At 55.1% G+C, this 23,944-nt stretch overlaps 1 protein-coding gene across 1 annotated transcript in view; it reads left to right on the top strand.

Moving 5' to 3' along the window:
• LOC131269353 (mucin-19-like) overlaps window positions 1-23,307 on the top strand; it is a 36,674-nt gene extending 13,367 nt beyond the window's left edge. The window contains exons 2-10 of the mRNA XM_058271704.1: window positions 2,500-2,750; window positions 2,813-9,192; window positions 9,827-9,990; window positions 16,749-16,886; window positions 17,053-17,128; window positions 18,845-19,000; window positions 19,085-19,484; window positions 19,596-19,868; window positions 19,926-23,307. Coding sequence (XP_058127687.1) covers window positions 2,500-2,750; window positions 2,813-9,192; window positions 9,827-9,990; window positions 16,749-16,886; window positions 17,053-17,128; window positions 18,845-19,000; window positions 19,085-19,484; window positions 19,596-19,868; window positions 19,926-23,307 — 11,220 coding nt within the window. The remainder of the gene's footprint in view (window positions 1-2,499; window positions 2,751-2,812; window positions 9,193-9,826; window positions 9,991-16,748; window positions 16,887-17,052; window positions 17,129-18,844; window positions 19,001-19,084; window positions 19,485-19,595; window positions 19,869-19,925) is intronic.
• Window positions 23,308-23,944: the final 637 nt, after the last annotated feature.

Below are 23,944 nucleotides of genomic sequence, written 5' to 3'. Positions count from 1 at the left end.
ATGCCTAGTTGTTGTTTTTTTCTAAATCGTACTCAGCCGTGAAATTAGAATATCGCCTTCCGGTCACGTTAGATCCACAATTGATGTGACATACGATTGAGGTGTGCTTAGAGCCCTCTTTGACCGTCGGTGTTTATGTCCACCCTCACACCTTCACTACCGTGTGGTGGATGCAGTTGGTCTTGGCCCCGCACGGTGCAACGGTTACGTGGGATCGTCTTGGCTAGGAAGGTGACGACGACCCGTTCGCTACCGGGATGTCTGGACGGTGGGAGCCGCGAGTGTGGGAGAACACTCGAAGCGCTCGTTGCGGAGTCACGCGGATATAAGTAGGCTGTTAGTCAGCCGTCAATGAGTCGCAGTGGCAATGGCGGGAGGCGGTGTGCGTGCAACCTATCCGCCTACACCTGCAGGCACGGCTAGCCGGGGCGTTGCTGTCGAGCTCTCGAAGAGACCGAACCGACATTAAGCTTAACGATAATTAACCCGTACGGCACCGTCGGAACCGAGTCGCATGCTCGATCGGTGCGAGGTCAGTCTGGCTGCTCCCTTGTCGCCAGCCACGTTTGTCACCGACGGCATGAAGTCATGCCCAGCCAATGGTTGCGGTTTCCCATTCACATCTCTTCCCCCAGCCAGCTTTACGCTGTTGCTGTTTAAGGACATGGCAACCGTCACCGCCTTTTTCGGGCTCCGGCTTGCGAGCCGCGAACCGAAGGCGAACAGCTACACATCCCCGTACCGCGCAATGGGTCAAATGATATCATCCATCCCTCCATCCGAACACCATCTGGGATTTGGCGTTTGGCGAGCTTTTCCCTCGAGAGTGGTGCTTTCGTTTTTCTTGATTTCTTGTTTGTCGAGATGCAGACCGACGGCAACACCGCATCCACACCATAACGCTATTCTAATCGGGGTCCGAACATGGGAACATTAACCGATCAATATGGCCAACGGAGACCAGGACCTGCAGACGGAAAAAAAAAGTCTGACCACTCGCAGGCGAATCTCTTTTTTCCTTTTTTGGACCTTGTAGCCGTTAAAAAGGGTTGTCGAATAAATGGCGGTGGCTATGCAATCGAAAGGGACTGTGGTTGAAGCGCCGCTTATGGCTTACTTTGGGGTTTTACCAAAAGGTTTAGGGCAGTAGCCTTCATTTTTCAATTTTAAATCCACGGCAATGGCTCTTTCATGGACTATTGCGTACAGTTTGCATATAAAATTGTCGTCAACGGCTAATGAGCTTTTAGAGCTTTCTGTGTTACTCTGCTATAATAATGCGTGTCTGAAAACATATGGAGATGTCGATAAAAATGTAACCTTTTGGAGGCCTTTATTGATACGTTTGTATGTGATTTGTTAAGATGTTTCGATAGAATCTTTTCTCGAGGAGATAAAATAGGCCTTCTCGAAGCTTTAGGATAAGATACAATAATAACAACAGATTATGTAGTAATGGCAGAGAAAAGCTCGAAAAACAAACCGTCGACACATCTCGATCACACCTGAGATCCATCAGACATGACCCATTGCATTTCAACCGGACACCATATGGCGATTGCAACCAATGATATATTTTTTGCAGATACTTGACGCGAACAGAAGGGGTCTCTCACCACTTTGCACGTTGACGGGTTGAGTCTGATCGCGCGGTATGGGCGTGGGATTGTGGACAGTGACATGTTTTCTCCCTCCTTCCTTGCACCATGCCTCTCGCAACCCGGTCTGATCGAGACCTGGACATACATGGGACAGGCACGTTCTTTTACGGTGCGTGTTTGCTTCCATTTCTAACTGCCCACCGCTTGGAAGGCGAAATCGAGAGACGGTTCGAGTTGTTCCAATCGTGTGGCCGTACGTTTCACTTATCCTAGGGTTCAAAGAAGCGACGCAACGAGTTTTGTTATAAACTTACACTAGTTTAGTGCTCTTGATAAAATATGCCAACGGCTTGTCAGGCCACCTTGTGTATTTATTTTGGCATGTTCGCCAGTTCTTTTGTGGCTTTCATGGCCGACTGGTGCTCTTTGTAGACTTCAAAGTTACTAAAACAGATCTAAAGTGTAAGGTATATCCAAAAATTTACACTTGATAGGTTAGTACTTGATCTTAAACCGGTCTATCTCCTCTACTGATCATTGGCCTATGCTGTACGGCTTTGACATTCCCTTGTTGATTGCCACAATATGGGCATATGTGGATTCTTGGTATAGGATACCGTCTGATATGTGTAGTATTAGCTTTAAAAGAGACCTCAAGTATTCTTTACCAATCTTTGCCATCTTGTTTCAAATTGCGTTAGAAACTCCACGATGGTGACGACGTCTTTTATGAGGAGGGGATGTGGGTGATGATCTAAACTGCAACTTCTCCCTCTGTTTTTTTAGGCAGAACTCACCTTACATAAGATGTGTAAGGTTTTGGTGAACTCTAAATACTGATTCGTTTGCAATGTGAACGAGTAACTGATGTCGCAAACTTTTCTCTTTCGTCCAACAGTGGCAGCTGGCGGAGGACTTTACGCGCAAAAAGGAAATCCGAGCGTATATGTACAAGCTGCGCGAGCAGCGGCTGAAGGATTTCTACGCCAGCAACGACAGCAGCCCCCCGTACTTCTTGATGGATAAGGCGAGCGCCACGTTCGGGCTGAAGAAGAGCACAGTGGCGGCGAGTCACGGCGATTCGCTCGTCGACCAGAGCTTCGAAAGCTTCAAGACGAAGGAGATCCGCGACTCGGAGAGTCCGACCAGGTAAGGGGCGGGCGCGCCGAACGAGCTCGAGCTCAGCTCTAACGCTGGTGGTTTGCTTGTAGGTTTGGAAATGCGGCCACCGTCCCGTCCGCCAACAGTGGCTGGCAGATAAAGACGTCGGAGGAGGTGAGCGACGATGGGAAGACGCACACGATGCACACCACCGCCACGACGCAGGGCACGAAGGAGCTGGACGGCGGGCGGATGACGTTCGCCGGCCACAACCTGGAGTCGCACAGCGAGCACTTTGACGGCGACGAGTCGAACTTCGTGCACAGCAAGGGCGACCAGTCGAGCACGGTGCTGGTGGAGGACAGCGTGATCGAGGATGCGGACAGGGGCCGCATGGTGGCGGGCACGACGCGCTCCACCACCACCTCGACGTCCAGCTCGACGTCGCGTGTCGTACGTCAGCAGCAGAATGGCAGCGACGGACGGCAGCAGCTGCTCGACGCGACCGACTATGCGCTGAACAGCGACGATGTGGCGGCGTCCAATATCAATACCACGAGCAGCACCACCACCACCACCAGTAGCAGCAGCAACACGATGAAGCGAAGTAGCACCAACACCAGCGACGAGCAGTGTGTGGCGGCGGCTCCGAAAGAGCTCTCCAAAGATCCGGAGCGCGTCCGGGAGGCCTTCCGGTTGGCGCAGGGCGCAGGCAAGGTGCTCGAGCGGGAGGAGACGATGGTGAACGCGACCACCAAGATGATCACCGAGACCAAGCGGCTCGACGATGGTACCACGGTCACGACGCGCACCTACGAGAAGCTGCCGGCGGCCGCCGACTCCGACCAGTACGAGCACCGCTCGCGAACGGTTCGTACTCAGCATGTTCAGGAGCAGCAGCAGAAGCCGGAAGCAAGCCCCACGCGCACCAGCGTCCTTTCGGAGGTCAGCGGCAGCGAAGATCAGCAGCGTTCGAGTCGCAGTCGCACCGCGACGACAACCAGCACCACTACGCAGCGCATCTCGGTCGAGGTGGATGCAGCTCACGATTCGTTCGCTCGCTCACTGCGCTCAATCTCGCCGACGGGAAGCGTACGGTCGGTGCGCTCGAACGCAACGCTCGTTGGATCCGGCCGAGCAAGCGTCAGCCCGGACAAGGGACGCACTGGACGTCGCAGCCCTTCGCGCGAGTCCGACTCCCGGCCGGACTATATGCGCTCGACGTTCACCTCGGAGCGCAAGGTGTCGGGTTTCCGTGAACCGGAGCAACCGGTGGGTGATGGGCGATCGCCCAGCCCACGCAAGGTACCGGCGAACACGCCCCAGGAGTCGCGTGGAGCTTCACCGGTCAAGCAGGATGTCCAAAGGGACAGCCACAGCGAGGTGTGCCAGAGCAGCGTCGTAGAAACGACGACCTTGCACGAGCAGGAGGTCGACGGTGGGCGTGTGCATGGAAGCACCAAGCCTCCGCTGGTGCGCAGCGAAACGTACGAGGAGCGATGCCGCAAGATCCTCGGTATGCCGCATCGGCCCTTGGGTGAGGAACCTAAGGTGGACGCAAAGTCCACCACCGGTAGCATCTTTAGCACGTACGACAACACTGTCACAACCGTTCAGCAGCAGCAGCAAAACACCGGCACACGCTCGGAGTTGCGCGAGCAGCGCAAAAAGATCGAGCAGGAGATCCGTTCGATCGAGCGTGAAACGCTGAAGACGAGTGCCACTCGGCGCACAAGCGACTTCCTAGCGGACGAACGGGACAGCGTGCTGGAGGAGCGCAAGGTGCAGAAGGAGTCGTCCCCGGGGCGTAAGAGTTCGGTCGGCACGTCCAAGGAGCCGTCACCGACACGCCAGGAGCGTGCGCCGGTACGTGCCGAAGCGAAGGAACCATCCCCGACCAGGAAGCCGACGGTGCAGGAGGTGTCTCCGGTTCGAAAACCGTCGGTGAAGGAACCCGCCGCGGCTAGAAAATCGCCCGAGAAGGAACCTTCCCCGGTGAGGAGGATGCCGGCGGAGAAGGAACCGTCCCCAACAAGGAAGCCTGCGGAGAAGGAACCGTCCCCAACTAGGAAGTCCCCAGAGAAGGAACCTTCCCCGAAGCGGATGTCGTCGACAAAGGAACCAGCTGTAACCAGGGCTTCTTACGAGAGGGAACCAACCCCGACGCGAAAGCCCTCGGTGAAGGAGGTGTCCCCGGTTAGGCAGTCACCGGTGAAGGAAGCTTCTCCGGTGAAGGACGTCTCACCATCACGCAAACCAGCAACGAAGGAAGTTTCGAAGGAGGAAACCGCTACCAAGACCAGCAAGGCGACGGTACTGGTGGAACAGCGTCGGGAGGGGCGTAATATCTCCGTTGCGGAGATCACCATCGTGCCGGTGATGGAGGTATCGGAGGTGCGCACCGCTCGCAGCGCATCGAAGGTCCTCACCAAGCAGTCGTCGGATACGAAGTTCGATCGTCGAACGGCGACAACATCGACGTCGGCCACGGCTAGCAATGTGAGCAACCGTGCGATCACCAACAAGAGCTCGTCGGACTTTGACGTTACGAAGCGGCGCGCGACGGAGGTGACAACGTCGGTTGGTGTCGGTGGTAAGCAGCGTACCCCAGCCACCAGTCCGGACAAACGACGTCCGGCGGCAGCGGCACCGGTGGCGACAACACCGACGACCCCGTCGGTCAAGCAGAACCACATCACGGTGGCGAAGATCAAGATTAACCCGCTGCGCAAGCCACAGGTGGTGACGACCCGCACGGAGGAGTGGAGCAGCACGCGGACGAGTCGCAGCCAGGCGGCTCGGAAGCTGCCCGAACCGGAGACGGATCCGGAGTCGAGCAAGGATACCGGTATCTCGGACAACAGCGAGGTCGAGGAAACGGTCGAGCGCGTCGAGGTGAGTGCCACCGGTACGGCCTGTTGCCGTCATGCGGGCGCGTACGCCGTCACCGACCGCAAAGACTCGGCCCCGGTGGTTCGTACGACGGGTGCGGCTCGGGCTAGCAAAAGCTACGCTCGCTCGTCGAGTGACAATCATCTGCGGGCGACGAACGTCGTCAACCGGCCTGCGGCTACTACGACTACGACCGCGCCCAGCAGCAACCGAACACCGGCCGCGGTCAATGGCCGCGGTAAGGTCGAGCGGCCTGTGAAGCACGTCGCTACCAAGACGATTAACCTGTCGAGCTCTTCGAAGCTGTCCTCAGCGGTGGCTGGCAACACGGCCACGAACACTACAACCACCACCACCACCACCACCACGACATTCGACTCCGATCACCTGGATAACGTGGTGATCGACATTCAGCAGGCAAAGTCGTCTCGCGAACCGACCCCGAACAAGCTGGTACCGATCCCGGTGTCGCCTGACACCGAGGATACCGGCAAGCCGCGCTACCCGGACGCGGTGCAGGAGCCGGACGACGAGCGGGCCCCGGGGTCGGCCCAGCCGCGTGTCAACAACATCCCGATCTTCGAGGAGGCGACCAACGAGTACGTCGGCTGCGAGATCACCGAGGTGGACGAGCAGCAGGAGTCGGTGTCGGCGCACGCCACCCGCATCACCAACCTCGACCGCGTCACCGAGGACGACGAGTCGCTGCTGAGCGTGACGGAGAAGGTGAGCAAGTTCGTGCACGAGGCGCGTCGTCTGCAGGAGACCGGGGAGTCGCAGCCACGGCCACCACAGCCGGTGCGCTTCGTGGTGCGCCACGAGTACGACGACATCGACGAGCACCTCAAGTCGGACGAGTGCCTGCTGAGCGTCTCGGACAAGGTGACCAAGTTCATCTCGACCGCCGAGGAGGTGAAGAAGATACGCACCTCCGGACCGTTCGTGCCGGACGGGGCGGGCAAGGCGGTCACCGAGGTGCCGGCAAGTGTCACCGAGGGTGACGAGTGTCTGCTGAGCGTGAACGAGAAGGTGAACCGCTTCGCTAGCCGTATTGGGGAGACGCGAGGTGAACCAGCACGCCACACACCGACTGCTGAGGATGGTGCACCGCAGCTAGGTGGAACCGAACCGAACGGCGAGCTGGTGGCCGACAAGGTGACGAGCAAGTTTGCTCCTCAGAAGTCACCGGAGCTGGTGAAGAACGCCATGCGTAGCACCGCACGCCATACGGTTGGTGAGGAGTCGGAAACGGAGCTGGCGGGACGATCTACCAACGCCACCAGCATCACCGAACGCTATCGCACGGCCACGGTGACGAAGCAAGCACCGGCGGCGGCGGCGGCCGGTCCCGCTCCGACCAGCCCGATCACGCTGCGCAGCACCGAAGCCGTGAAGAAGGCGAAGGAAATCTTCGAGAAGGGCCAAGCGGTGCAGGACGCTCGCCAGCGCGACATCCTTAGCCGGCCCTCGATCTGGGAGGAGCGGCGCGCTAAGAAGGAGGCGCTGGAGAAGGAGAAGGACCAGGGCAGGAAGGGCACGACCGACGTGAAGCTGACCGACATCGGGGTATTCCGCAAGCAGTCTGCTACATCGACGGATGTCGATGGTGGGCAGAAGAAACCGGAGGAACCCCGCGCCGTGGAGCCGGTGGAGCCGGAAGTCGGTGCTCCTAAGTCGGCGGGAGGTGCGGGTAGCCGCCGGGACAGTGGTGGAGCACCGCGCGCTCCGGCCTACATCCGCGACACGGTGTCCTCCAAGAAGGACCTGTTCGAGAAGCGCATCTCGTCGTCGCGCATGCAGGTCGAGTACACTACGCAAACGTCGCAGGAGGCCTCCGAGTCGTCGACGGCGGTGCGGCGCCAGTCTCTGAAGCAAACGGACCGCGAGCGCTCGACTGCACCCTCGGTCGGGGACGGATCGAAGCCGTCCTATATGAACCACACGGTGGCGTCGCTCGAACACATCAACGCGAACCAGCGTCGTGAATCGGTGGATTACGGTGGCTCGGGGGCAATCCACGAGCAGCCAGCGGTGGGTCGTAACGCGAGCACGGCGTCGACGACGACAACCACCGCTGCCACTAGCACCAGCTCCAGCAAGTTCGGTGTCGAGCTGAAGCGCCTCGATGCAGGCAATCGTACGAGCACGACGACGGTGACGACGACGCTGGCGGCGGTTGCGGCAAACCCGACGCCAGCGCAACCGAAGCGTAAGTCGAGCGGTGCCGGTGCGACCACCCTCACCGGTGACGTTGCGATCGAGGACATTTTCGAGCTGGAGGTGCTCGAACGGATGCTCGAAGCGGTCACGGGCTACGAGCAGCGGCGTCGCATACGCGCCCAGATTCGTCTGGTGAAAAAGCAGCGCGATGAGCAAGCGACGGGTCGGCAGAGTAGCACCACCGTAACGACCATGACGACGACGACGATGGCGGCGAAGAATGCCAACGGAGTCGCCACGAAGCGCAAGGACTCGAGCCCGACGCGTACTTCGGCGATGCGCAAGACGTCGTCAACGCTCGCCGATAGCACCGACAGTGCCGGCACTAACGCCCGCCACCAGATGGCTACGTCGACGACCACGACGGAGGTCACGGTGGAGAAGCAGCAGCAGGAGGTGGGAAAGCCGACCGCACCGGTGGAAACGAAACAGGTGACGACGGATCGGTTCGGGGCGAAGGCGAGCGCCAAGGACGAGCGTCCGATCTGGGCGACGAGCAACATCCTGAAGAAGGCGTCGGAGAACACGCGCACGTTCAAGGGAAGCGGCGTTTCGTCGCTGGGCGCTGGCAGCGGCACCGGTGGCTCCTCGATGACGGTAAAGAAGACGGTCACCTCGAGCAGCAGCAGCAGCAGCTACCACACGAAGGCGTCCGAGCCGAAGTCGACCACCGACTGCATCACCTCGAGCTACGGCGTGGGCCCTATGGACGAGAACGGGCTGCCGCTGTTCGGTATACGTGCGCTGAAGAAGAAGGCCACACCGGTGCCGCCGCTCGACGGGGAGGGTACAACCGTCACCGGCACGATCGTCACCGAGACGCTGTACGCGGAGAACGGTGGACCGGCCGTCGGTAAGCGCAGCACCACGCACTATGCAGGCGAGGAAGGTGGCTTGAAGGCGATCACCCGCACGGAGAAGTTCGACTCCACCGGCGCCCACTCCGTCGAGGAGGTGGAGACGATCGATGGGAGCGGACGGACCGCCAAGGTGGTGCGCAAGGGTTCGGTCAAGGAGCTGACGGAGCGATTCGTGCACCGTGAATCATCCGGATCGCTGCATCAACAGCAACAGCACCAGCAGCTGCAGCAGGACTCCCGCAGCTACCCTAAGGCCGGTCTGATCCTGCGTTCCAGCGCGCACAGCCACTCCAGCCGTGCCTCAACGCCGGCGACCGATGGCTGCTCGCTCGGTGACGAGCACGAACAGGAGGAGGAGGAGGACGAGGAGCAGCAGGTGGAGTTCCGCCGGGGCGCCGACGCCCACACGATGACTTCCTCGACGAGCAGCACGCGCCAAGTGCGCTCCTTCCTCAACGACACTACCAAGGTCACCGACGTGCAGGACGTCCTGCAGCGCATGAGCAACGCCGACCATGGTGAGTTAAACTTCTTCCAAGTAGTGTTGTACTCCTTTCAATGAGTCACTAGACAAAGTGAGATTTTTTGGTGACCAAGAGGGTTTAAAGAGCCACCAGTAGTGTTGTATCAAGAAGCTTATTAGGTGAGCAGAGCTGAGCTACTTCGCTCAATTTGGTGAGCAGAGTAGTGTTGTATCAAGTAACTTATTAGGTGAGCAGAGCTGAGCTACTTCGCTCAATTTGGTGAGCAGAGTGAGCCATCTAGCTCAGTTAAGTGTTGCATCGATGTAGCTCTGTAACATACTGATGTGGCTTACTGACTCAGTTGGCTCACCTACTTCTCAAGTAGCTCATCTACTCAGGTGGCTTAGTAAACTCAGTTGCGCTGGGTTTGTTAATTCTCCTCTAAAACCTACAGAGTTTGCTGAGTCGCCAGTAAACCTGAGTTTACTGATCTACTATCAGAACTGAATTAAATTAGCCACCAGTACAACTGAGTTTGTTGAGTCACCGGAATAGCTACCAGAACTGTATATGAGCTACCAAAGTTTTTTTTTTCAAGTTGGTGGCTCACAGCTCAATCACTACTCCTAAAGATTGCTGAAGTCAGTAAGCCCCTGGTCTAAACCGTTTTCTGCTTCCTTTCTTGCAGTCGAAGAGTCGGGCGACACGGCGGAGGACCGGGAGGCACGCGCCCTGCTGAACAAGTTCCTCGGTGCGTCCGTGCTGATGAGCGGCGTCGAGTCGCTGATGGCCAAGCCGGCGGGCACCAGCATCACCACCACCACCACCACCGGACCGGCCGCGAAGAAAAAGGTAAGTGCGCTCATGTGCGTCAGCAAACACCAGCGGCACGTGCGTGGCCGTCTAAAATAACATCCACAGACCACCGGTGACTTCCCGCCTGCCTAAACAATTGTACACACGCCCGCGCGTGCGCGTGTGTGTGTGCGTGTTCTTGGTGTCGACGTGTTGATGCGATACGGTGTACATTTGCCAGGCCCTGTTTACGCGATCTGCCGGAGTTTTCCCAACCGGAGTTCGAGCGCCGAAAACTAAAGCCGTCCGAGTTGCGACACGGCAAGCTTAGATCGTAAAATTTCCATCACCCTCGCGCCAGATCTGTGCTATGATTTGACGTGGCAGGGCATCGGTGCTGATTCCTGTCTTGCCAACCATTGACGCAAGCAATACCTATCGAACTGCGGTTTGCTCAACAAGGAATAACAGTTTAGAAGGGCTCCATGACTTCCTGAACTCCCGTTTTCTTACAATATAACATAACATCAATGGCTAAGGTGAGGCTATCTGCAACAGCTTTGCATAGCTAAAATGTTCGCAGATCGATTCTCCAACGTCTCTTCACCTAAACGCCACTGAACTTCTGAATTGTTGCTAAAACCAATAGTTTGAGGAGCATTTTCAATTGTTGGGCAGGACATTTTACCACACTTTCGCCAACTTAGGTGGACTGACAGTGTTAAGTTGTGGCAGTTGTAGTTTTTACGGTGACTCTTTTAGTAAACCTTAGTTCGCTATCACGGCCCGCTTATGTATGATTGAGTCTCTGAGCCGTACAGCTGTCAACCATCGATCAACGACCGTGCGACAAAGGGTTAAATAAATGTCTACCAAAAACGAAAAAGAATCCGTCGAGAGTCGGCTCATCTCTCGCTTTTTATTTTAAAACACACGGTTGCGGAAATGAAGAGAAATGGCAATATCCTTGTTTTGGCCAACCGGTCAGAGGGTCAGGACGACAGCGCGCATATGATACCATTTCATTGTTCGGTCGGTTATAACCTCAACGATGGTGACGTTTCCTTTATTATCACCACTGAAGACAGAGACTACAAAGAACGCTTGCAATCTGGGTGCAGAGATGAGGAATGGTCAAGTCCAGATTGAGAGGTCGGTCTGCGTTCGCGTATAGTCAATAATGTTTCCCACGCTCGGGACAAATTGGTAGGTGGTCTGGTGTTGGACATGTTTCATGTGTTTTCCCTGTTATTGTAGAAGGGGGGGTTGTATGGATAAAAGATTGAAGCTTCCTCATCGTCTAACTGCGCCATCAGAGGATATGGCGAGATATTTACGGTCTAGAACGGACACATGGCAGTCTGACCTAAAACCTGCACTTGCCAAATTGTTTATGAAACGGCCCTGATGAGGTTTATATCTTAGCTCGTACCGAATTATTTCTACTTGGTGCTGATGAACCGTCAGTGCAGACACTACACGGCGATATTAATCAAAATTGCCTACGTTTTGCATCAGTTCAGCAGATTTATGGAGTCCAAATAAATGAACAGCACCTGTTCCGGTACCATAACAACGAAATCATTCCTCGAAAAAGTAAAACGTCCGGTAGAATACGGCGTCGGCTGGTGGTAGTCGTAGGTGGGACCGCACTCTGTTCCCGAGTAGCCGCATCTCCCGGCGGTGCGGCAGTATCATCACCATATTTGGCCATGACGAGTTCGCGAATGGCGTGAGCGTTGGTGTACTTCTCACCGTCCGCACCAGAGCACCAGAGAAACAGAGACGCTGGCAATTGGGTCCAGCGTAATGGCGTTGCAAATAGTGACTGACAAAGTAAACAGAGAAACGGAAGTGACCGAGGGGGAAGGTTTTAAAGAAAAATCTGCGTATCTGGCGTCGTGACCTCTTCGGCCATAGCCTACCATGGGCCATGAAGTCTTTCTAGACTTTTGCGGATGTTTGTGGGACTACTCTTTACTACGAAGAGTCCTGTTTTGTTTGGGAAACGAGTCTAGGCTCTTCGTCTTTTAAGTCTTTTACGGATCTCTCACGTTGGTTTGAGATAGTTAAAACTAAATACTTGGCAGACATATTGTGCGACTTAAACCAAAAGGATCTAGAATCATTTTACAATAAGGCAAATCCTCTCAGAAGGACATCCAGAAACTGGGTGATTACCCTTCAAAACTTTGGTCCTTGTCTTGATGTTTTTACGAGGAAATTTTTGTTTTTGCAGATTTTCCGCCACAGCGTGTGGCACATGCGCACGCCCCTCCGGTCTTCTGGCACATTTTCTCAAGGTAGTATCTCGCGCTCCTACTCCGCTCGTCGTTTTGGCCCTTTTTATTTTTACCAACTTGTGTGTCCATCGGATGGCGACCGTGGCGTTTTGGGATTCCCCCTTCGGGGTGTGCGGAGCGAAACTCCTAGTATACACGGCGCACCTTCAGCTCTCAGCGTTCAGCTTGGGCGCATGCGTCCGTGCTCGAGTGGACGCTCTCGAGCGCGGTGGAATTAAATTAATTGCACCGGCAGGCGCATTGTAGACATGAGTTGCGGGATTGTTTTTGGTTCCCTCTATTTCGCCAGTCGGTAGAAAGTGGTGCTGATAGCTGCAGTATCACATTGTAACCATTGCAGGCACAATACTCCGTCTACGTACCGCGTGTACTAACCACAGAGTGGGATTAAACCGGAAGGCTTGCTATCGATACAAATGCACTCCAACCGTCCACTAAGCCGCATTGATGGGAGAGGATGGCAAGGAACTAGGAGATGAACTGTTCGCACTAGGGAAAGAGAGACTAACAGGGAGAGGGAGAGAGAGAGAGAGAGTGAAGCAATAAGAGAATTCGAAACGTTGTTTCCTAGAACACACTGTATTGAACCGGGTGTTCGATCTCTTGGGCCGCCAATCGCGCCAGAGCCGCCCTCCGAGTGACAAGTGCGTGTACTGTTACGCGGATCCCTTCGCGTGCGCCTATTCTAACCATTCTGACTTTCCGGCCGACGACGGTGCGTAACGGTTTGCCGTACCGGGGCCATCTCCATTCCCCGCCCCAACGCTACTCAGCAATCAACGCCTGAGCTCGACGCATTTCCGCACCACGGGACGCCATGGGCTGCGAATCGGGCCGGTAAACACTGGACGGATCACCTACCTATCTTCTATCAGCCCGCCGGAAGTAACGCAAGTTGAAGGTGTGGAATACCATCGTGGAAGCAGTTTCGTGTCCTGCCTTCTTGGTATATCAGCGTCGCGGAGTCTGTTCGGTGTTGTGTTCTCCGAAAGCATCCAATCCTGCAGCAAAGGGTTACAGCTAACAGATAGTCTCCAGTCCCGCAGGTCAGTCACGTGGAGTGTTGTGAAGATCAGCAGGGTAAGGGACACGGTTCTCAACGAAGTCCACCTTACTCGAGAAGGTGCGAGCAATCAGCAAAACGCGTCAGTTGGTGCGACAAATGACATATCGAATGACCCTAAAAGGCGTCCCAAGAAGTACAACAGCTCGCTTGACTGTTTTGGCGGTGTGTGCCAGTGCGGATAAGGGGCGCGCGCACGAGCGACGTTACCGGCAGGCTACTCCCGGATTCCTCTGCTGCCAACCGGCGACGGCGGCCGGGAACAAAGCCAAAGCCGAGTGGACCGAACACGCGGTGACACAACGCGGATAGGTTTATTTTTGTGCCGCCAGCACGGGCAGCGGTGTGGGACCCGTGTCCGCTCGCCGGTGGACGAAAATGTCGAATCAGATACTGTTGCGTCCTCTGTGCGAAGTTGTGTATTTTTGTTTGGTTGGTCCACCCCGTCGAGAAAGTGGTGGAAAAGTGTGGGGGAGTTTATGGACCTGTTTTGGTGCAGCACGTAAGAGGCGCCGGCTGTTGCCACAGAGCTACTTGTATGATAGTAGCACGAATCTTTCGTAACAGCGACGATCGCGAGGGTTTCTTGTAGTGATTCTGTCATAAGCTGCACCATGATCAGCGTAGCTTCATTAGAATATAGCCTGCTGTACAGAAAGCTCGCGATATATAAAATCCTTTCTTACAGTGAGTTGGTTGGATATGCGTGCATAACTAAATTGCATAACCAAAATATCCATCTTTCCTGTGCTGTTTCGTTGCCCCTCGTTTGGCAACCTCGTTCCCATTTTCTGTACGAGCATCTGCAAATTTAGTTTTCCTTAGAAATCTTACCCTATTTCTCTCTCACACACTCTCTTTCACGTACCTGCTCTCTCTCTTTCTCTTGCGGTGTACAACTTTGGATTTTCCTTGATCGGAAGATCGGTCCTGTGCGAGCCGTGTGCACCGAACAACAAAGCACACGTCTATCAACTACTCATAAATACACGATTCGAACCGTTTGCGTTCGAACCTATTTTGGCCCGAACCCGATCGGACTCCACGAGGGGAAGAGTGCCGACATGGTGGGACATGGAACGGTTGAGCGCCGGGCCGATTTCAAACCCATTTCAAGTACGTGCAGTACACCAAACGGAGGCAAGTTGTTGGCAGATGGCTGTTCCAAAACCCCCTCCTGCCTCTTCCGTACGATAATTCTCTAAGCTCTGAGGCGTTCTGATGGACAACGTTTACGTTGTACTCTTTCCCACCAGGGTGGACCTCGGGTTTTCCCCTCCCTAGACGCTGGAAGTCACTGGAGCGTGCGGGTCGGCACCTCCGGGAGACGCGTTGGTTGCGGTGTGTATTTATAGTCCCGAAACGCTGTGCCACTGTTTGGGCAGTGATTTAGTAACCTTGGCAGAGGTTATGCACCTGCTCCGGCCGGCAGCGGCGGCGAGAAAATGTTCTCTAATCCGGCCTCGTCAAGGCGGCGAAGTAGAACGCACATATGGCAAAGTCTGTAAGACATCCCACCACGCTCTCCAACAGGCCGCTCCATTTGCACACCAACACGCACGGCTGCACTCGCTGCTGTTGGCCTAAATATGCTGACCTGCTTTTGCACGGTGCTGAGTTCGGATATGAATCTTTGATTAGCTTGGATACAACTTTCACTGCACGCTCATGAACATCTATGATTACTAGTTCATACAATTTCGCAAACCAGATCATATTTGGAGTAGGAGGTCAGATCCAGGTACTTGTTCGGTATTTGGTACAGGATACATGGTGATTTGAACTACCTCCTGACATTTGCTGTGTTGGAAGCTAGAGTGGTATGGTTTGGACTTTGCTTATTTATGAGATATCTGTCACTTCTTATTGACAAGAGATCCGTCAGCACCTAGTAGAACAACATTAATTAGTGCACAACTGTTCGTGCACATACTACTCCCGAGGATCCCTTCGGTGACCAGCTCACGGGTGCAGAACAGCCCGATCAATCGCGATTCTTTTCATAAGCATTTATTTTAAGCTGCAGAAGTTCATAGATTAAGGAATGCCTGTATGCCCCGCTTGTCGTCGTACACGAAGTATCGAACAGACGAAACGGGTGTTCCGCGACATACCATGCATCGGTATGCATACAATTTCATGTGCACGTACCGGCTCGCGAATGGATATTTTTACTTTCAAGTGTTGATCTTGCGAAACCAAAACTGACAACTGGGTGCAACAACACGGGTAGCGTAGGTGTTTACGATGGGGAAGACCAGGTTCCCGGCAACGGTGACTCATAACCGCTATCTTTATCACTCGATTTTAATTCATTGAAACCTTCTGATTTCATTTTAGGGTCTTAGAAGAGTAAGGAAATGAATGAAATAAGGAATGTCAACACGTTGTTTATCGGAAATGTAATGTGTTCCTCATCTCGCAAGGCGAGCCAAGACATTTCTGTAATCTGACCATTTAGGGAAATTTGGATGCAAGCCAGATTATCTTTGGTCGTATGGCTTATTTGCATCGCCAGTCTATCCGGGATTTATGTGTTCTGTCGAACCGAATAGAGACTCTAACTCTTGAGAAGAAGCACCTTATTTAGTAAGTAATTCTATGATTGTGTGAAGTACTCTTAGTAAACCATACAACTGGAAAGTGCCTAACGATGCCTTGCGTTAAGTATGAAAAAACGGGATGGTGTACCGGGCGGACATGGTTCGGGTACGACTCGCCCTTTTACTACCTTTTGCGTGAGGTGTAGCGTGTGAAAAACAATATAAAATAAACTAAACACCGGAAGATTAGGATGTCGAAGGCACGTAGCCGCGTAAGGTTCGCACGATCGATGGTAAAAATAGCCACAACGTACAAACGCGCGACGTACCGAGGCGTACCGCAACCAGCCGCTGCCCTGTATACGCCTCAGATAGCTTGGTGGACAGTGTATGAAGCATGAGGTTTGGTATGGAAGGTCAACAGAGGGGAAGACGAGTATGTGTGCGACTCGGATGGGGAATCGCGCTCAAGAGGAAGGTGGAGTAGACCGAGGAAGATGTCCAGGGTACGGAGGATACCGATTGAAATGTTCAACCTCTATTTGCCTTGCTCTCGACTCGGCACAGCTTCTCTGCTAAATGCATTCGCCCTGAAACGTAGCGGGCGTTGCGTGTTGTGATACTGCTAAAAATAACCACACGAAGTCTTCGAAGGGAACACTCTAACGCTACAGCGCTGGGCACGCTTCGAAACACATCACCCCAGAGACCTAAAGACGGTCGGTACGGCTTGTGAGAACAGCGCGCTGCACTTTCGCCTTAAAAATGTGCTAGCGAGGATGTCATCAATGTCAATATGTTTGTAAACAGCGGGTTTTCCCTTATTGTTGAATTAATTTCCCGCTAGCATTCGCTTCTTACATAATACTCATTTCGATTACCCTACCTTCACTCTCTCCTCCACAGGTATCGAAAGTATCTTCAACGACCACTACTAAAACACATACGGTGAAATCGTCTGGCGGTAGTGCAAGCAGTCCTACTAAACCAGCTACCGTTGACAACCTAGACGAAATCTGGGACGAAGCTATCCTAAAGCAGCTGGTGAGCACTCTATCTATCTATACCTCTCTCTGCTAATCGTATTCACACGTATGATCTCGCTGAAAGTGGAACGAAAGAACAACGGAATGATTGAACTATCGTTTCTTTCGACAACGCCTCTAAGTGTTGATAAACATTATTATATTCTAATATGTTCTTCCTTCAGCTGGAATCTTCCTCGAGCTACGACGACCGTCGCAAGATACGAGCTCGCATCCGTCAGATCATGGCCGAAAAAGAAGGTACTATTCGAACCATTTTACTCCTCTAACTATCTCTTTCTTCATCTGCGAATTCCGTTCGTTCCGTTTTTTTTTGTTTTTTTCGCGTAAGAAAATCAACCAATATGATTGCCACAAGCAAGGTGTACTCTCAGACTTTGCAAAAACCACTATGCACTAGTGTAACGTACGCAACCGCTTGATATGACAGTGGAAGCGAACAACGGCGGGGCGCATCTACATATAGGTGGCAACACCCGGGCCGACACCAGTGCATCGCGAACACAATCTCAATCTGCAGCGTTATCGTTTGATTAAGCATCAACAGACGCACCCACTCCTCCATACTCATTGGCCTTTATACCTACAACACCATCAACAAAACAAAAAAAAACAATATAAAGACAACCCAACAGAACAAGTACCCGAACGAAACAGTTTCCCTTCTGACGGATCACACATCGTTAAGGGTCGGATGGTTGGACTTTGCTGTTTGATTTTTTTTAGTTGCGATTGAACTTAGTGCCGCCGTGTTATGATCGTTCCGTTGTTTTCCTTCTTCTATTTCTGTCCTTTGGCATTCGCGCGCGCATCTGTCTCTACCTATATCTACTACTTTGCTGTATTCACTGGTTTTCCGTTTCTATTCTTTCATCGGAATGACTTTTAACTCGTTTTAGCTAGTTTGATGTTAGTTTTCTTTTTTTTCTGTATTTTAAATTTCTTTAAACCGTTTCCTGCAAAGGACATTTCAGCTCGTTTTGCCTATTTGCCTACTTTCCATCACTCAGTGTTACCATGTTTATGTCTAGCGCTGATTAGTATCGATATGGCTGATGTTGGCGGCATTTTGGACCCGATTCGTTCTGTTTATCTTCAAGTACCATCGCACGTTTTATGTAAAGCGTCGTTATCTATAGCTGTTCTCTCTTATCACGTGCGGTCCGTCTCATAGTACCTTTGCGGCAATAACAAAGCGTTCCATACAACTTTCGTTCTACCGTTTCTTTGTGTTGTAATTATGAGATTCGTTTTTTGCATCCCATCGAAGACATTCGCCTTAATGCGCATGTCCCATGCATCGAACACCGACATTGTTGGTTTGTTTATTGAACGGCAAGTGTGAACCGCAAAACAATCATTATTGTCACCTTGCTTTGCCCACGAAGCAGAGTTCCTGCTCAATGGTAGTATACGCGAACAGATGTTACCAAAAGAAGATCTAACCCCCTTTCCCGCCCCCCCGTTTTTTCTCTCATGCATTTTTAACCTTTCATCAATGTTTACATCCTCTGAGATTCACACACGGTTGAGATTGATTCGTGATGAAATCGCTGACACAAGGTAGCGCAGCCTGCCTTGGCGTCTCCTTCGCTGTCCCTTTGCGGTGGCGTATCAAAATACACACCCTTGACGTACACACGTACCAAATGTTTCGGGAACCTCGATCGAAATCAAAAAACCTTAATTACCGAACGCCCGAAACGTATTTCTGTACATCAAACTCTCTCGCCTCGCCAGCTGGTTTCATTGCGACACACTATGTTTTTTTCCGTTCATTTATTAATCTTTCTTTCTTGTCGACCTCCACGTCTGTGTGTGTGTTTGTGTTTTTGTACACGGGTACTCCTACACCTTCCCACCAACCTCTCGCACGGTTCGTTCGTATCCCACATCGTATCCTGTGCTCCAAAACAATCCATTTCCTGTCCCACACTCCTGATACCCGTTCTGCAGCGTGCGCCGATATTGTCGCCATCGTAACCGCCGATCTGCAGCGCGAGCGCCAACTACAGCAGCAGTCAGCGGCGGCGGCGGCCGTAGCGCCGACCAACGGTCTCCCTCAGGGTGAGTCACTCCTGTTGCCTTTGCTGCAGGGGCTACTGCTGAGCAGCGCGGTGTCGCTCGGGTACAACCGGGGCGCCCTAGCCGGGCTGGTCGGTGGTGGTAGTGGTAGTAGCACTAGCGGTGGTAGAGGTAGTGGCGGTGTTGGTGGTAGCGATGGTAGCGGTAGTGGTAGTAGTGGTAGTGCGACACAGGCTGCATTGGTGCCGCCGGTGGAGGACTCGGGGACCGAGTCGGGCGAGGACCTGCGCCTGTTGGCGGCCGCAGCCGGAGCGGCTAGCGCTGGCAGTGCGCTCGGCAGCGGCGGCGGGGGGGCCGGAAGGGACGCCGGGCGGGTGGGTGCCGGGCTGACGGGGATCCTGCACGAGGTGTCGGCGGCCCTCGAGCGGCTACAGCTGACGCTGCGCGCTGAGCCGCTCGGCCAGGGCTGCGCGGAGGTGATTCACCTCGACGGCGAGAAGCGGAATGCACTGTTGGCGCTGATCACCCGACTTCAGCAAGGACTGCTGCAGCCGGATAAGATAGGCGACGTGCACGGCGACACTGGTAGTAGCGGTGGTGTCGGGGACTCGTACGGTGACTCGCGGAGGCCACCGACGGCGGCAGCCGCCGCCCCGCGTCCGGTGGGGCAGGTCGAGGGGAGCGCGAATGGGAGTGAGCGGACGGCAAACGGCAATTTGGACGACAGCCAGACCCGACCCAGGGCCGTTGGAAGTTCAAGGTTCAGCGCGAAGCGGCGCACCAATCGCAACAGCCGCCACACGGTGGGCGTCAGTCGTGAGGAGCTTGCCGACGCGAGAAGATTCATCGAGGAGATGGTACTGATGGACGGCAGACAGCCGCAAGCTGAGCGTGCGCCGGCTCCGGAGAAGACGTACCTGCTGCAGAAGCAACACTCACTCGGCACCGTGCTCGGGTCGGAGCCCGCGCCCCAAGGACAACCGTCGGCGGCTAAACCGGCTGCTCCCAGCAGCAGCACCAGCAGCACGACGACTCCGGCGACAGCCTTCGCCATGAAGCGGCCGAGTCAGTTCGTTCCGAAAGAGATGCAGAATCTGCATCATACGACCCTCGATAAGGTCGCGAAACAATCATCGGCGGCTAGTGCAACAGTGGTGGCGGCGGCGGCGGCACCGGTTGTGCCCGCCCGAACGAAACCCAGCAAGGAGAAACTGCTGCTGCTGAGCCGTCAGTCGCTGAGTGTCGACCAGGCGCTTCCACCAACCACCAACGGGCGAGTGAGCCCATCCGGAAGGCAGGATGTGGCGGCGGCTAAACCGATCGATCTGCACAAGCACAAACCGGCAGCGACGGTCAGGCCACAACAACCGCAGCCGGTTGCGGCGGCTGAGGAGCAGTTCAAGAAACCCACACAAACGGCTGCCCAGCGGGCGCTGGTGAAGAAGTACTCGTTTAACGATGGCTCCAGCACGGACGAGGACGACGAGCGGCGCGCTCTGCGCAAGCTGGACGAACCGAAGAAGACGGCCGAACAGATGGTGCTGCGCAACAAGGTAACGCCGACGGAGGCGGCCACCGGCCATGGTGGTTCGCTGGTAATCAACACGGTGCAAAAGATTGTCAGCCGCGAGACGAAGCCAACCACCGAGCAGGTTGGTCGGGTGGCGCCAAGGTCGACGACGAGGCAGGGGCAGGGCCATCAACACCTTCACCACCATGCGGCGACGCAGGGTCGCAGCCGAACGCCTGATTCATCGCACAAGGCGGATGAGACGCTCGCCAAGCCGGTCAACAAGTACACCAGCAAGAAGTTGCGCATGAAGCGAGCCAACACCATCGACATACCGAAGAACCTGCTGCCGAACAGTGGCAGCGAGGGTGAACACGATGAGGATGATGATGACGAGGTGAGCGCGGCTGGTACGAAGCAGTCGGCGAGGAAACGAACGAACGCGGGGGTGGCCGGGCGCGGTACGGTGGTGAAACCACAGCCGCCTGGAGCGCCGCCCGTCGAGGTGCCGGACTTTAAGCCGCGCACGGAGAACGACCTCAAGTTTATGGCGTTTCTGCAGAAGCAGAACCAGCAGCCGCGCCAGATGTGGAGCAATCCCGTGCGCGAGCACGTCGGCTCGAACAACTGGACGAACAAGTTCGGCCATCTGAAGAGTAACTTCGAGCAGCCGGGCGATCGGCGTAGCCGCTCGGAGCTGCCACCGAAGTACGGTGCGCCCAAACCATCGGCGATGAACTTCTGGAAGCAGGCCGAGAGCTCCTCCATCGATGAGCCCACGCCGATGGCTCGCCCGACTACGAAGCAACCAACTCCAACGCAGTCCAAAAGCAGCAGTCAACCGTCGCCGTCATCGAACGTAACCCAGCCAGGAGCGAGGACGTCAACGACTCCGAATCGGGGTAAGAACGTTCCCGGTACCTACTCCCAGACGCTGCAGCCGAGCGCGGGCGGTCATCCTAAGGGGGATAACACTGCAGATCGTTCGGTCGTCGAAGGGAAGCTGGTGCTGCCGAAAGCCACCGGTTCCACGCTGAACCAATTCTCGCACGCTTCAGCGTCCGCTTTCAAGCCCATCCCGAAGAAGCTGCCAACCCCGACCGGCCAGCTAGAGTTCAAGCCGATTCAGCACGAGCCGGATATTGTGCGTCCCATCCCGGCACGCGTCTCCAACGCGACGGGTTTGGTGAAACAAATCGTGGCGACCGGCTTCAAGGAGACACCCGAGGTAAAACCGGAACCGATGCAGGTGCAGCTGGGTCTGGTGCGCTCGCTGGCGGCACAAGGCTACCAGGAGACGCCGTACGTGCCGCTGCCGAAGATTGAACGCACGCCCACGCACAACGTGCTGAACTATAATCCGCGACCGGACGCGGCCAGCAGCATCGATCCGGCACCGGCTGCGCCGTGGGTTGGGAAGCGGGCCTCGGATCCCGCGAGCAACCGGGTGGCTAGCATCGCCGCCACCAAGTTCACCGCGAACTCGTTCGGGCACAACAAACAGGCGCTACCGGCCCAACAGCCGCTAACCTACCAGGGCTCGTTGAAGTACGCCGAGAGGCCACTGGCGTACCAGAGTACCGGTATGAACGGGTTCGCTATGGCACCGTACGAGAAGCGACCTTCGCTACCGGATGTGTCTGCGATAGGTAGTCACCTCGGAACGTACACCTTTACCGACTACACACACCCGGAGTCGGTGTCGACGTTCTCGCTGAATCGCAGCGACTCGCTGACAAACCCCGAAAACGAACCTCTTGTCCTCACCAGCTCCAACTCCGTCTTCAGCCCGACAACGGCTATCACGCGCATGGGTCCGCCCGTGTTGCAGCACCAGCAGCAACCGTCCCAGATCAGCTACCTGGCGGTTAATGTCGATCAGCAGAGCTCCTCCTCGCACTCACCGGCCAATCCGGATGAGGACGATGACCTGGACGACGTCTACGATTACGACGATCTCGACTCGGTCGACTCGCAGGAGATGCGCGTCGTTTCGAAGGTGATGAAGGCACCACAGGGACAGCAAGCAACGTATAGCGCCCCAGTGCGCTCGACACACCTGCGAGCTGTCAACGGCCACGATGGCCCGGATGCTGGTGGGCGCGGGTCGCTGATTGCGCAGAGTCTGCACAGTTCACTGAAGAAAATTAAGGACAAGAGTCCAACGCCACCAAAAGCTCGCGCGCGCTACTCACAGGAATTGTCACCGGCGCCGGTTCCCACGCAAGCGCAGCCACCTCCACAGGTCGAGGTCACGGCACCGGTACCGTCGCACGCTATCTACAACAACGTACACGCGCAGTACGCGCACCCTCGGCTAGCGGATCACCATCACCAACCGCTGCTGGCGCGCACCAAGTCAAGCCACAATCTCACCGTGCCGGTGACAGCGCAGCCGCTGCGACCTATCAGCAGCGACAAGCAGCGCACGGTGGAGGCGTACTTCACCGGCCAGTCCGGTGTTGCGGGGCGGCAGCCATCGTCATCAACTGCCCCCAGCTCCGGCTACCAGATGGCGCGCACGGCCTCCAGCAAAAATCTCGTTCTACGCGACAAATCCGGTATGGCTGGGCAGCACCATCACGCCGTACGACCGGTGTCCTACGCAATGGGCCACAACATGGGCTACAGCAGCTACAACGGTGGGCAGGCGATGAGCTACGCACCGTCATCCGCACACTTCCAGCAGCGTAACGCACCGGCCGACTATCCGGCCTACAAGCCTCACTCACACCAGCAACAGGCGGTACAGGCACCCCTTGGTGGCGGCCTGCTACGAAGCCGCACCATGCCCCACATACCGCTCGGTAGTTTGGCCCTGCTTGACGAGAACAACGTGGAGGACGCGTTCGAGGAACTGATGAACCAGTCGTTTGCCGTCTAGGTCCACGGTGGTACCAGGCCCGGTGGGCAAAATGGCCGCCAACGACAAACCCGTATGGGGCGCGCATCGTCAGAACTCCTTGGGAGAGCTATCTCTGATACCTGATGCGAACGCAACCCGCGCTAACCGGACTACCCGGACGGTGTTCCACAAGCATTCCAGCATAGTTAGTTGTGTGTTATGTGTACTGTATACGGTATAAGGACGGCGATCTAGGACGGGGAAGGAGCCGCCCAACAATCGCCCATACTGAGCTCTAGCTGTACCGCCCTCTCTAGCTGCGGCGTCGGTGTAGATGTGTCTAGTGCAGTGTGGTGCGTGTCGTGTTTGATTTTATTTGTGACAACCGCATTATTCCGGCTACTGCTGATCCAGTCAACTACTAAGGCTGGATGCAAACATCAACCTTTGTGCTGTGCCATAGACCTATACGTAGCGTCCATACGATGGATAGTAAACCAAGTAGAGATAGTTTAGTTAGGTGGCTGTGCCGTTGGGAATCGGGCTCTTGGAACGTCAGAAGATAGACATATGATTTTGGGATGTTTTGTGTGACCATGATGGGACCTTGCTCTGTCGTCGTCACGATCCATTGCTGGTGAACTGCTGTCCACCATCTGCTAACTCTTCCACGCCA

This window comes from Anopheles coustani, chromosome X (assembly GCF_943734705.1).
Source record: "Anopheles coustani chromosome X, idAnoCousDA_361_x.2, whole genome shotgun sequence".
In the NCBI taxonomy this organism is placed as follows: domain Eukaryota; kingdom Metazoa; phylum Arthropoda; class Insecta; order Diptera; family Culicidae; genus Anopheles; species Anopheles coustani.
The sequence above is the reverse complement of the archived record's forward strand: the minus strand, read 5'-3'. Positions and strand labels throughout refer to the sequence as shown.